The 11,635-nt window shown below is 33.3% G+C and overlaps 1 protein-coding gene across 1 annotated transcript in view; it reads left to right on the top strand.

Moving 5' to 3' along the window:
• The first annotated feature begins 870 nt into the window (after positions 1-870).
• The window catches only part of LOC145260597 (choline/ethanolamine kinase-like), a 152,259-nt gene continuing 141,494 nt past the window's right edge, over positions 871-11,635 (top strand). Inside the window, exon 1 of the mRNA XM_080118874.1 lies at positions 871-1,615. Coding sequence (XP_079975000.1) covers positions 1,407-1,615 — 209 coding nt within the window. The 5' untranslated portion in view covers positions 871-1,406. The remainder of the gene's footprint in view (positions 1,616-11,635) is intronic.

The following is an 11,635-nucleotide window of genomic DNA, read 5'->3' as shown; positions in this document are numbered from 1 at the left end:
GACTTTAAGTTGGCGAACCTTTAGCTGGTATGAACACAAGTGACGACCAATGTTCAGTGAAGTCTTGTAGCACCAAAGTGTTGAGTGTTCAGAATCAAAGTGTGCCAACTCTTGTTTCTGTGCACCGAATTTTATTTTGAACCAATCAGAGAACTTTTTAAATTTATTTGAATTGGTCTTTTTGGGAGCCACCTAAATCCCTTAAAAGCCAGATTTTCTTTCAACTCATCAATTCCCAACCTTTCTCACTGAACTTCTTTTCTAATATGATAAACAAAGAACATTGACTCTTATAAACAACTTTTAATGAATTATAATGTATTTAATTGAGCAGAGAAGTTTGATTACGATTTTCTGACCCCTGCAACCTACGCCTCTTAATTGATTCAGACTTCTTCAATATCTCAGCGAATTAATTCCCCCCCTTTTTTTTTAACAAGAACTCTAAAAATATTCACGAACATTCTCTGTTTTCCCTAATGCTGTAAAGTTCCATTCTAAACATATATAAAATATCTCTTTTGTGAATATATGCCTTCTGAATTTATTATTTTGTTTTGTTTATCGTATAACAATGACTTTCGTATTCTCACATCTAATTATAAACACAAGAAACCTTTTTCACTGAAAAATGAATCCGGCTCATTTCAAAAATATTTAAAAAACTTAAAGTAATACCCTAAAACCGAAAGTGGTTCCGATAAATGTTCAGTGCTAACAAAAATGATAGATATTAATTAATTGAATACTTTTTCAATGTACTTACGTGGAATATGGATTGTGTTGAAATAATAACGCTATTATTTAGAAACCCTTTCTTAACATCGGAGGGGAGGGCGTTTTGTAAATATGCTAGGCTTTCACCTAAACGAAAGATAGCGTAAAACTTGAAAATCCTAAATACCTTTTTGAAGTATTCATTTTTCTGGATTAAGGTTTTTAAATGCTTATATTAAATCCTTATTTTAATCCATAAATCCTAATTTTAAGAAAGACTCGTCACTTGCCCTCCTAAGTTTCCGCATCAAAAACACCTGGCGTTGTTTATTTTTTCAAACGGAACGCTAATTGGGGCGTCACCGGCCAACGTAATATTGGGTGACATTTATGTATGTCTGCTTGTAGCACTCGTTATCTGGCAAACTAAATTTACCTAGACTTGATCGAAAGTGTGATTCTCTTTAAAACTCTTTTCGCTTAATAACTCCCCCCACCCTTTTTAAAGGTAAAAAAAAAAAAAAAGGGAGGAGTGACCAGCTAATTTTTTTCGTTCGCTATTCGCTATTCCCTCTCTTTCTTTCAGACTTTTCCAACCAGTAACCACGCTCGATTTTATTTTTCATGGGTTGATACATTTTCTATTGAAAAGGAGGAGAGGCTGATTTCTTTATCTACTGATATCTCCAATGTACGCATTTAGTTCTTTGTGGAAATTACTTCGAGCTCTGCGAACGTTTCTCCTACTTTTATTTGGCCGCAAAAAACTGAAGATGACGACGAGCGACGACCAATGTTTGGTGAATATCAACAAAAAGGCTTACGTCTGGTGTAAGGAATGCATTGGCGGTACCTGGTCGACACTGGAAGAGGATGAATTTCAAATGGTGCCCTTAAGGTAGTATCTAATATCATGTTATCTATCAGTGTAATAATAACCAATGCTATTCTTCGATTTTTGTATATTTCGCTATCACCACATTTCATTAAGAAACAAATCGGTGCTAGTGCAGAGAGTGATCCTCGCTATTTTTTAAATCGTATTTCCAAGTTTAATTAAAGTTTTATGATATATTTTTTTATTCAATTGTAAGGTTGAAGTATAGAAAAGGTACAAAACACCCTCCCCATGTTAAGAATGACATTTTAAATAATAACGTTATTATTTACGTTTGGATCAGCACTCTCTGCACTAGTACCAACAAATCAACGAGAAAACTCGCTTGTTTTAAGCATTATATAAATTAAAAAAAAAAAAAATAACTGAAGAATTAAATTGAAAAACTCCTAAATTAAATTAAAAAAAAAACTAACAACAATTTTTAGCGTAATTCAACGTAATTTTATTATTTACTTAATGTTTTCATGTTTCTCATTATTTAGAAGAGCTTTTTTGTTTGTTTTCGAAAAAAAACAGTATTAGTAAAACCATAAACACATCGTAATCATTAAATAATTCCACTTATAAATGTTTAGTTCGGTGCTATAGTCGACAGATCTAATTCACGCTCATAAAAACAGTACTTGGACAGAATTTTAACCGTCTTTTTTATTTTTATTTTTTTTAACTCTCATTCTGAACAAACCCTAACATAAGTTTTAGGTTTAGTTTTGTAAAAATTAGTTTCATTCGGTTCAAATTATGTAGAAGCACAAAAAATCGGTGTTAAGATTCGGCGAATAAATAACCTTATTAATTTTACTTTGAAAAGATATTCGTTTCAAGTTCAATACATTTGAACTTCATATATTTTCTCTGGAAATGTGGACACTTTACTCTCTCTCCACATGATGCTCTCACTGACAAAAAAATGTTTGTTACATAGTATGGCTTCAATAAATTAATTCACAACAAATGTCTCGATTTATTTACTTCTCCGGACGAGGACAGAATTAGACACAAAGATCGGTTTTTTACAGAGGAGACCTAACTCTATCTGAAAGGGAAACCCTCTAGATGGGGGGGGGGGGGGCTCGGAGGAAAACATTTTCTCCCCTGACCGAGGATAGAATAGATTCACACTCTGATCCCATCCCAAACGCCAAGCGAATCTTTCAAAAATAGATACGTAGCCGTCGTAGTCCTGCTAAAATCTTTAAAACTTTTGCATTAAGGTGAAAGTGATTTTTTTTTTTTTTTTTTTTTTTTTTTTTTTTCATCGAAAATGCGATCCCGTTAGATTTCGCATTCCACTAGTTGTAGTTGTCTGACTGTAGACATTGCCGGATGAAGGATTTATGGTGAAATAATTAAAATCAGTTTGTTTGTTTTTTTGTTTTGTTTTTTTTTTTTTAAGGATTTAATGAAATATTTGATTACTAGTAAATAAAATATAATGTAACTCGCACGTAGCCACGTATACGAGAAGTGGACACACAGGCGAAATTGACTTTTTAATAGCCCCTAAAAATTTAAAATGACTGTTTTTGGTAAAATTTTAAAAATAAAAAATTGGTACTTCTACAGTTTATTGACCGCTATTCATTTTAGATAGGATTATTCAAGTTAAATTCGATTTTTGCGGTATCTTTATTAAATTAAGTGAAAGTACAGAACACATAACAAAGCCCCAGCCCCACTCCCTCTTCATGTTTAGGTTTCTAAATAATGTTATTATTTCAGCAGTGCTGCTGAAATTCAGCACGGTATTATGCACGATCCTGACTTCGTGTTTACTTTTTTGAGTTGATGAAAGCTATTTTTTTCTTCTGAATATTTTATTTGGTGCTTGTGAAGATACAGTTGACAGATCAATTAAAAAAAAAAAAAATGCCGTTTTAAGCGAAATCAATATTACGTATTTAATTGTCATGTCGAAAATAGTAACATATCCAAAAATTGCAAAAATGAATCGAGTAGAAAGTTCAAAGTAATTTTTACTGAAAATTGGGTAAAATCGCATTTTCTTAGACGTTATAAATTAGGCAGTAGGAGTCTATACGCAAGGGACATAACTCCGAAACGAATATTTTAGGGGTGCTAGGGCACTTACTGGTCCGCGCTATTTTTTAAATCGTATTTCCAAGTTTGATTAAAGTTTTATGATATGTCTTTTTATTCAATTGTAAGGTTAAAGTACAGAATAGGTAAAAAACACCCCCCTCCCATGTTAAGAATGGCTTTTTAAATAATAACGTTATTTCAGCACGGATCAATAAGTACATTACTAATGTACTACATTAGTACCATTTTATGTTACTTGTCATAGCTGCAAGAGCTGCATTATTTGTTGTCTATAAAGATAGACTTTTCTTTTTTCTTTCTTTTTTTTTTTTTTCACTAAAAACACAATACCAGTTGTTCTACTTAATGAATTTTCGTAATTTTTAGATTTTCAACGTGACAATTAAGTACGTAATAGTTTTTTCTTTAAACGATTTATTAAAAAACTGATTTGTCGACTATATTTTAACAAGCACCTTTTATTAATTTTTCAGAAAAGGGGCGGGGAGAGAATTTGTCATTTATTAACGGAAATACTAACCTCTAAGTTTGGTTGACAATAAAATTCAGGAATCTTAACATAAAAAAAAAAAAAAAAAATCTTACAGGACCGTTAAAATTAAATTTTCCCCGTCACACAATTTCATAAAAATGAATACTTGTCACGTAAGTCGCGTCCAAAATCTTTTTATAACAATAAAAACAGCGTGCTGCCTGCGTGCGTTCAATTTGACGCAAGCAACTCATGTTTACAATTTGTAAAAAAACATCTTTTGATTTGTTTACTTTCTATTTCAATATTCGAATAAACAAAATGTGTATTTATCAAAGTTGCGTACAGGCGAAAAATAGAACCACGAGATCTTGATTAATTTATTGTGTAACAACTGTAACATATACAAAAACAGAAATATTTATTTCATTATTGTATTCCGATCGTCTTTTTTGTTTTTTTGTTTGACTGCTTAAAAAAAAGTGAAGGTGACTTAAAACAAAAATACTTATTTCAGTAAAAAAATTAAAAAAAACAAAAAAAAAACGGCTACATCTACAGAATTTCAACCAAACTTTTTTTTATATAACCTTAGAATTCAGTTTCGTGCATAATTGAGCAAGTAGCCCTTGGGTTTACTTTTGACAGCCTCGTAACTCTCGCTTCTCTCGTTTTATCCTTTAGTCCTTGCATTCCATGAACCATGTTTTCTGACAAAAGGAACAGTGTTGTTTTGGGTTAAAATCTACTTATTGTTCATTGTTTTTTTTTTTTTTGTTTTTTTTTACTATTTTAAGCTCTTTACACAAAGTGGCTTTGATATGTCAAGAGCAGTTGCTCTTGACATATCAAAGGCCTTTTATAGGGTAGGGCATAAAGGTCTACTTCACAAGATTTCCAGCTACGGTATAGCTGGAAATGTCTTAATTATTAAATTATTTCTCTCTGATAGATTCATAAGAGTAGTGGTTGATCGGCAGAAATTAGAAGCTCATAGTATTAATGCTGGAGTCCTTCAGGTATCCATCCTGAACCCAACTCTCTTCGCGATCTACATCAATGATCTCCCAAAACACATACTTAGATCATTCGTAGACATTTATGCTGACGACACTACCGTCTATGGCAACACATCAAAGGCCGAAAATGACCGTTCTCTCTGATTCTCTCTTTGAGCATGTGGTACAATGGGGAAAGAGGTGGCTGGTTACTTTTAATGCATCTAAAACCAAGCTTTACGTCATCAACGCTCTGATCCCTATCTGGCATAAATTGAAATGAATGGCTCGCGTCTTGGGGAGGCTTCATATTTTGGCAAGCTTCTGGGCTTGACCTTTACTCCTGATCTGAAATGAAACACGTACATCAAGTCTGTTGCCAAGGTGGTTGCTGAAAAAATGGTGGGATCCTTCTACCGTTCCAGTAGATATCTCACTGTTGATGCAATTCTCTATCTATATAAAAGCCAAGTACGTCCAAGGATAGAATACTGTTGCCACATCTGGGCAGGAGCTGCCAGAAGCAGCTTATCCTGCCTTGACAGAGTTCAAAATAGACTTCGTAGCTTAGTGGGGGATGCCATTTTCCCTTCCTTGCAACCTCTTTCCCACAGGAGAGATGTTGCGAGCTTGTCTCTGCTTTATCGTTATTTCCATGGCAAGTGTTGATCTGAGCTCCGATCTATGATCCCCCTCGCCAAACTTTCACGAAAAACACTCGTCAATAATTTTCCTCGCTATTTATCTGTGCCTAAACCTAAACGTAGATTCCATAAACAAAGCTTCTTTCTTAGAACTGCGCGCCTGTGGAACTCTCTTCCATTTGCCTGTTTTCCATCTGACTGCAATTTGGTTGTCTTCAAGTCCAACGTAAACAAATTCTTGATGAACCGTTCCCTTAAGTCATCCAGTTTACCAAATTTCCACTACTAACGATTACTATATTATACCATTGACTACTGTACACTCAGTAACCCTTATCGTCAAGTGGCCCCCGGGCCTTAATAAGTGGCGACCCCTATGTAAAAAACAAAAAAAACAAAAAACCCTCATAACTTACATGAATTTGACATTTTAATCTCGGCTGAATTTAAGTTTCACATAGGGTACTTCTGCACTCTGCAGTTAACAAACTGTTATGTTTGGATTTTCGAGTTAAATCCAATTTTACGGTATTTTTTGTTTATTAAATTAAAACTACAGTATAGTTAACAAAGTTCCCTCCCCGTGTTAAAAATGGGTTTCTAAATGTTATATCAGCACGGTTCATAAATTGTACAAATACCCACACGTCATTTCTTTTAATTGTGCTTGCTGTATGTTAAAGTTTTAAAAATACTTCAAGTTGATTTTAACACACAAAAAGGAAAACAAATCTTATTTATTGGCAGCAATAAACGTGAAAGTAATTTCGTTAAAACCAAAAACGAAACTAAAACTGATGTGACGACGTGTCAGTGATTTTCACTGTCAACAATAAATTGACACCATTTGTTCGTATCACCCTCTTTTAATGTTTCATAGAATTTTAGAAATTCCGTATCATGAGATTCGACGTTTTCAAGGTTGAGCGAACGGGGTGGGGTGGGCGATTAGTCTGAACGTTATAAACTATTATTATTATCATTATTATTTTCCATTAAAATATAAGGTTCTTCTACAGAATTTGATCCAAACGGTTTTCTTTACCTTAAACTAAGTTTTAGGTTTAGTTCAACAAAAGTTTGTTAGATTTCGGTCAAAATTCTGTAGAAACACCGAAAATGAAATTTCATATTTATTTGGGGAGGGGTAATTTTGCGAGTTTTTTTTATGTGCTTTTCCCCAGGATGGCAAAGTTAGACACGAGTTTTTTTGTTGTTTTTTTTGTAATGGGTGTAATAGGGACAAATTAGTCCCCCCCCCCTTCCCCAAAAGGAGGGCACTTTGGATTAAAAAAAAAAATATTTGTATAGTGCCATCGGTATCCTTTCAGGGATGAAGTGATCTCGGGCGACAACCAATAAACTCTTAGAGGAGGGGGGTAAATTTGGAGGAGTGGCCTCATGAGACTGCGACTTGTACCAGTTAAACAGCTCGCGTTTTTCATCGGAGTCAGTTTAATTTGCCGTGATCTGATCCATCGCCATTCCCTCATAGGGTATTTCAGACAACTGCCGAACCTCCAAATGAGGTAATGCTTGGGAGGATGGTTGAGATTTACGGGTTGTGCTGTGGTGCTGGCTGAGCACAAGTTGTGTTCTCAGCAAGTAAGTCGGGTCCCTACTGCTAGACTAGGTCCAGACTCCACTCCAGCGCCCCAGCGGAATACTTTGAAAAATTTATTCATTGTAGAAAATTTTACAATTTCTACAACAAATTAGGCACAAGGCCATTCAAAAGTGTGGGGATACATTGATCATTACGAAGTACCAAGTAATTAGTAACAAACATTCCATGTTTTCTCACATTGAGAGGATAACTTTTATTTTGTGGTTCACTTCATTAATTTGACGACGATGGCCACCCATTTAGTATTGACCAAGCTGGACGTTACTTAACGTCGATGATATAACGGGAAGCGATGTTATTTAGCAGTGTTGTTAACAAGATGTACAAATGAGGCTAAGTGTGTTGTTTATTGTAGAACGTCGTTCTACAATAAACATAAGAACGACCACCCACTTTCGAACCGGTGTAAATCGAAAGTTTCGTTATTCGTTTAAATGATGCCATCATTAAAACTAAAGTTAATGTTTATTTGTCTGGTAATAATTTATATTTAAAACTTGTCACAGCATTTTACTTAACTAAAGTATTATAGCATTATTTCAAAACCGATTTTTTTTCCCCAATATATAAAAATGCCAAATATTTGAGAATAAGAAAAAGCGCACCATAAGAAAAAAAAGAAGACTTTTTGTGCCGGTTTTTAACGTGATTATTCCATTTATTTTTATTTTTGCAAGAAAATGTGATTAATCACAGCTTTTTAAGGTTTTACTTAAATCACCGAATTTTTAAAACCATATTTTTACTGGTGTTATGAAATAAACACACACACACGCACGTATTTGCGAAAACCAAACATTATTACTATTACAGACAAAAACCGAAAAAATAGTAAACAATTTACAAATACTTAACAAATGTTAAGTTACAATTCTAGTGGGGGTTTTTTTTTCACTTATTTTAAAGCGTTTATCTACACGGAGGTTGTGCAGCCAGCTGAGTTGCTAAGTTAGAACGACCAAAAGATGGCGGAATTGATGATGCATTTTCAGAGTCTTCAGAATCGTTCAAAACTCTGAAATAAAAATACTGATAGAAATCCACCCAATAATTGTCACAGTGACATTTACGATGCCCATCATTTTTTTTTTTTTTTCTTAAGTTACTTTGCAAATATTTATCAACTAGCCTTACCCGGCCACGCGTTGCTGTGGCTCAGTTTGTTTAAATGGACCCCCCCCTCAATAAAAGACAAAATTTAAGTGTTTTCTCTTATCAGCAAACTGTTTTTTTTTATATATGTAAAAAACCCTTAGAGAGAGAGAAGAATATTCTTCCCAACTCTCTCATATATATATAATTATAAAACTCAAATGACCTTGTAACCGGTGTTGTAACTCAACATCCGGTTTACGACTTCCAGTTGCATATGTGTACATAAACATAAACCTATAACAGCGTAAACAAATAAACACAAATCGCTGGACCGGTTTTGTTTAAACAAACAGACGTCCTTAGAAAAACGAATATCTTAAATTTATTGAATAAAAAACTTCAAGATATGGAAAGCAAGCGCAAAACGTGATTACAAATAATACGTATAATCATCGACCTGTTTTATATATATGATATATATTATACTAAATAATCAACGCGACAATAAAACGTATTGTTTTACTGTGTACATTTTCAGCGTCCTAATTTTTTTTCACGTTTAAATTATCCAAATAAACAATTGTTAATACTTTTTTTTTTTTTACATTGTTCATTTTCTTATTATGTTTAAGTTATTTGACACAATTTTCTTACAAATAAATCTACTTTAATCCATTAACAACCATAAGAGTATTTTATAATGGCGATTTACCCACCACCTTCCTTTTTTTTAAATTTATTCTCCACTTTTTAATACACCTTTCTTAAAACATTCATACATTTTCTTCTACACTACCAACATAAATAAATAACCCCGAAAATGTTTTCTTAATTTGCGTTACAAATAAATAATCAACACGATAATAAAACATATTGTTTTACTGTGTACGTTTTCAACATCTCAATTGTTTTTGTTTTTTTGTGTTTAAATTAAGATATATCAAAATTTGAATTTAACTGTAAGTATCTGTTCAGTGCACATTTACCTATAAGTATGACAAACCACTTATTCAATGGCTGTAAGTTTTTTTTTTGTTTGTTTTTTTAAATAAACGATTATATAAAGACTCAGAAATCTATATTCTTTTTTCATTTTAATATACTTTCATAGAAATGTTTCTGTTATGTCACAAATAAATATTTTCTTTATGTCACAAGTGTCATGCTCATACATTAATTCCATAGCTAATATAACATACTGACTGAACGGGTCACGGGTAGTCTAGTATATATATAATCTTCTGCAGTGTACATCCTGTTTCTCCATGAGTCTCGCCCAGCGAACAACAAAAGCCGTTGGATTATACCGAACATATGGAAGTCATTAAACAAAACAACCTACCCTAAACAATTCATAACTTTTACTTTTTTTTTTTTCTGACGAAAACAGTCAGCCTATACCAAGCAAACAGACCTCATTACAAAAACGACCAAAAAACTATCTACCCTGATAAATTTAATAGTTTTACTATTTGTAATTATTTACTTTTCTTTTTCCAATGTTTTTTTTATGTTAAGGTATTTTTTTTACAGTAGGTCCACCTCCTCAATTTTTTTTTAAATTGACAACATTTATAGGTTTCCAAGTACGCTGATTATGAAAATCTCAATTAGATTTTGCGGAGACAATTAATTTTGCACATATAAAGATGCGCGCACGATAAACAAATCTACTTCTCTGAGGCTGACTTGTTTCTGAGTGCGTGTGTTCATCATCTACCAAAATTTTGCCATGTTGCAGTAATTCTATCTCGCGAAAAATCATGTAAAAACGGAAAGAACCAATGTATTTTATTTTGTGTATTATAGGTCCGGTGTGTTTTGTCAGCATAATCTAAGAAAAAGAATGTAGAACGGAATCAGGCAGGGGAAACTTTATTATTTGTGAATCGAAAAATGGAAAGTGTGTGTTATGTGTATGTATGTAAAAACCAGTTAATGGCGGTGCAAGCACAATATTGTAGAAAAATATAGAATTTGAACTGGTTTCAACTGGTAGTGATGGGAGCACTAAATATTGAGAGAGAAAAATAGGAACTTCTTCCTCTGTAGATTTGGTAATTGTGATGGTGTTACTCATCGGATGTAATGTAGCATTTTATTATCATGAGTGAATGTAGCAGAAATGGTGGTCATAAGCTACATAAGATAGTGGCTATCAGGATAGATGTATTGAATTTGCATGTGGCATCTCTTGTTGAAAACCTACAGTACTTTGGTTCAGAGAGGAATTTCTGCAATCAAAATATTATACATGGACGTGAAGATGGAGATTACAACATTTAAAAAAAAAACACTACATCATTCAGTGAAGACTGTTGGAGTGCCTCCTTCGCTACTTTGTTTGCTTTTTGCCCATAGTTTTGATAAATTATTGATCTCTTGCCACCTCCAACGCGTGACACAGATTTAACCCCTTTATATGTAACATGATGTAACTGTAATTTATAACTTTTGTGCCATTTAGAAGAAGCTTAAAATAAACTAATAATTTTTTAAAATTTTTACAGCGTACAAAAATAATGAAAATGCGAGACCAAAATCGTGTTTACATTATCGACACCTTAAAACAACTTTGAAGACAGAAACACACCCGTATTTAAAAAATCTAGTAACAATCGTCAGACTTTCATGAAATTTTCGATATGTATTCATCTTTAAATTATCTTATATTTGAAAAGCAGTTTTTGTGAAATATGTGAGGGAAGTTTTAAAATTTTTTTTTAGGTGTTCTACCTCCCCCCTCCATATTTCGTGTTACGAAAACTAAACAAAATAAATTTAGGTCGATAAAAATTGCAACATTTTATAAAGCTGAAGAGTTTAAATAATTAAAAAATATTTATATATATAATATACACATTGATATCAGGCATTGTCTAGTAGTGGCAGCTAGCGGTGCTTGTTATTGGCAGTTAGTGCTGGTTTTGGGTATTTACTGATGGGCACTGACTGCATTTGCTACTGGAACTCACTGGTGGCCATGATCACTGTCAGCCTCCATTGGAACGCTCTTCTCTGAAATTGTCTGTTTTCAACTGTCGGACACTGATATGCACTGGTTGTCACTGGATACCTGTGGTGGGGAGTGATGGTACATTGCAGTTAGTGCTGTGT

Source organism: Euprymna scolopes, chromosome 36 (assembly GCF_053919585.1).
Source record: "Euprymna scolopes isolate OS-2025 chromosome 36, ASM5391958v1, whole genome shotgun sequence".
NCBI classification, from domain to species: Eukaryota; Metazoa; Mollusca; class Cephalopoda; order Sepiida; family Sepiolidae; genus Euprymna; species Euprymna scolopes.
Note: the sequence above shows the minus strand (reverse complement) of the source record. Positions and strands in the feature narration are given on the sequence as shown.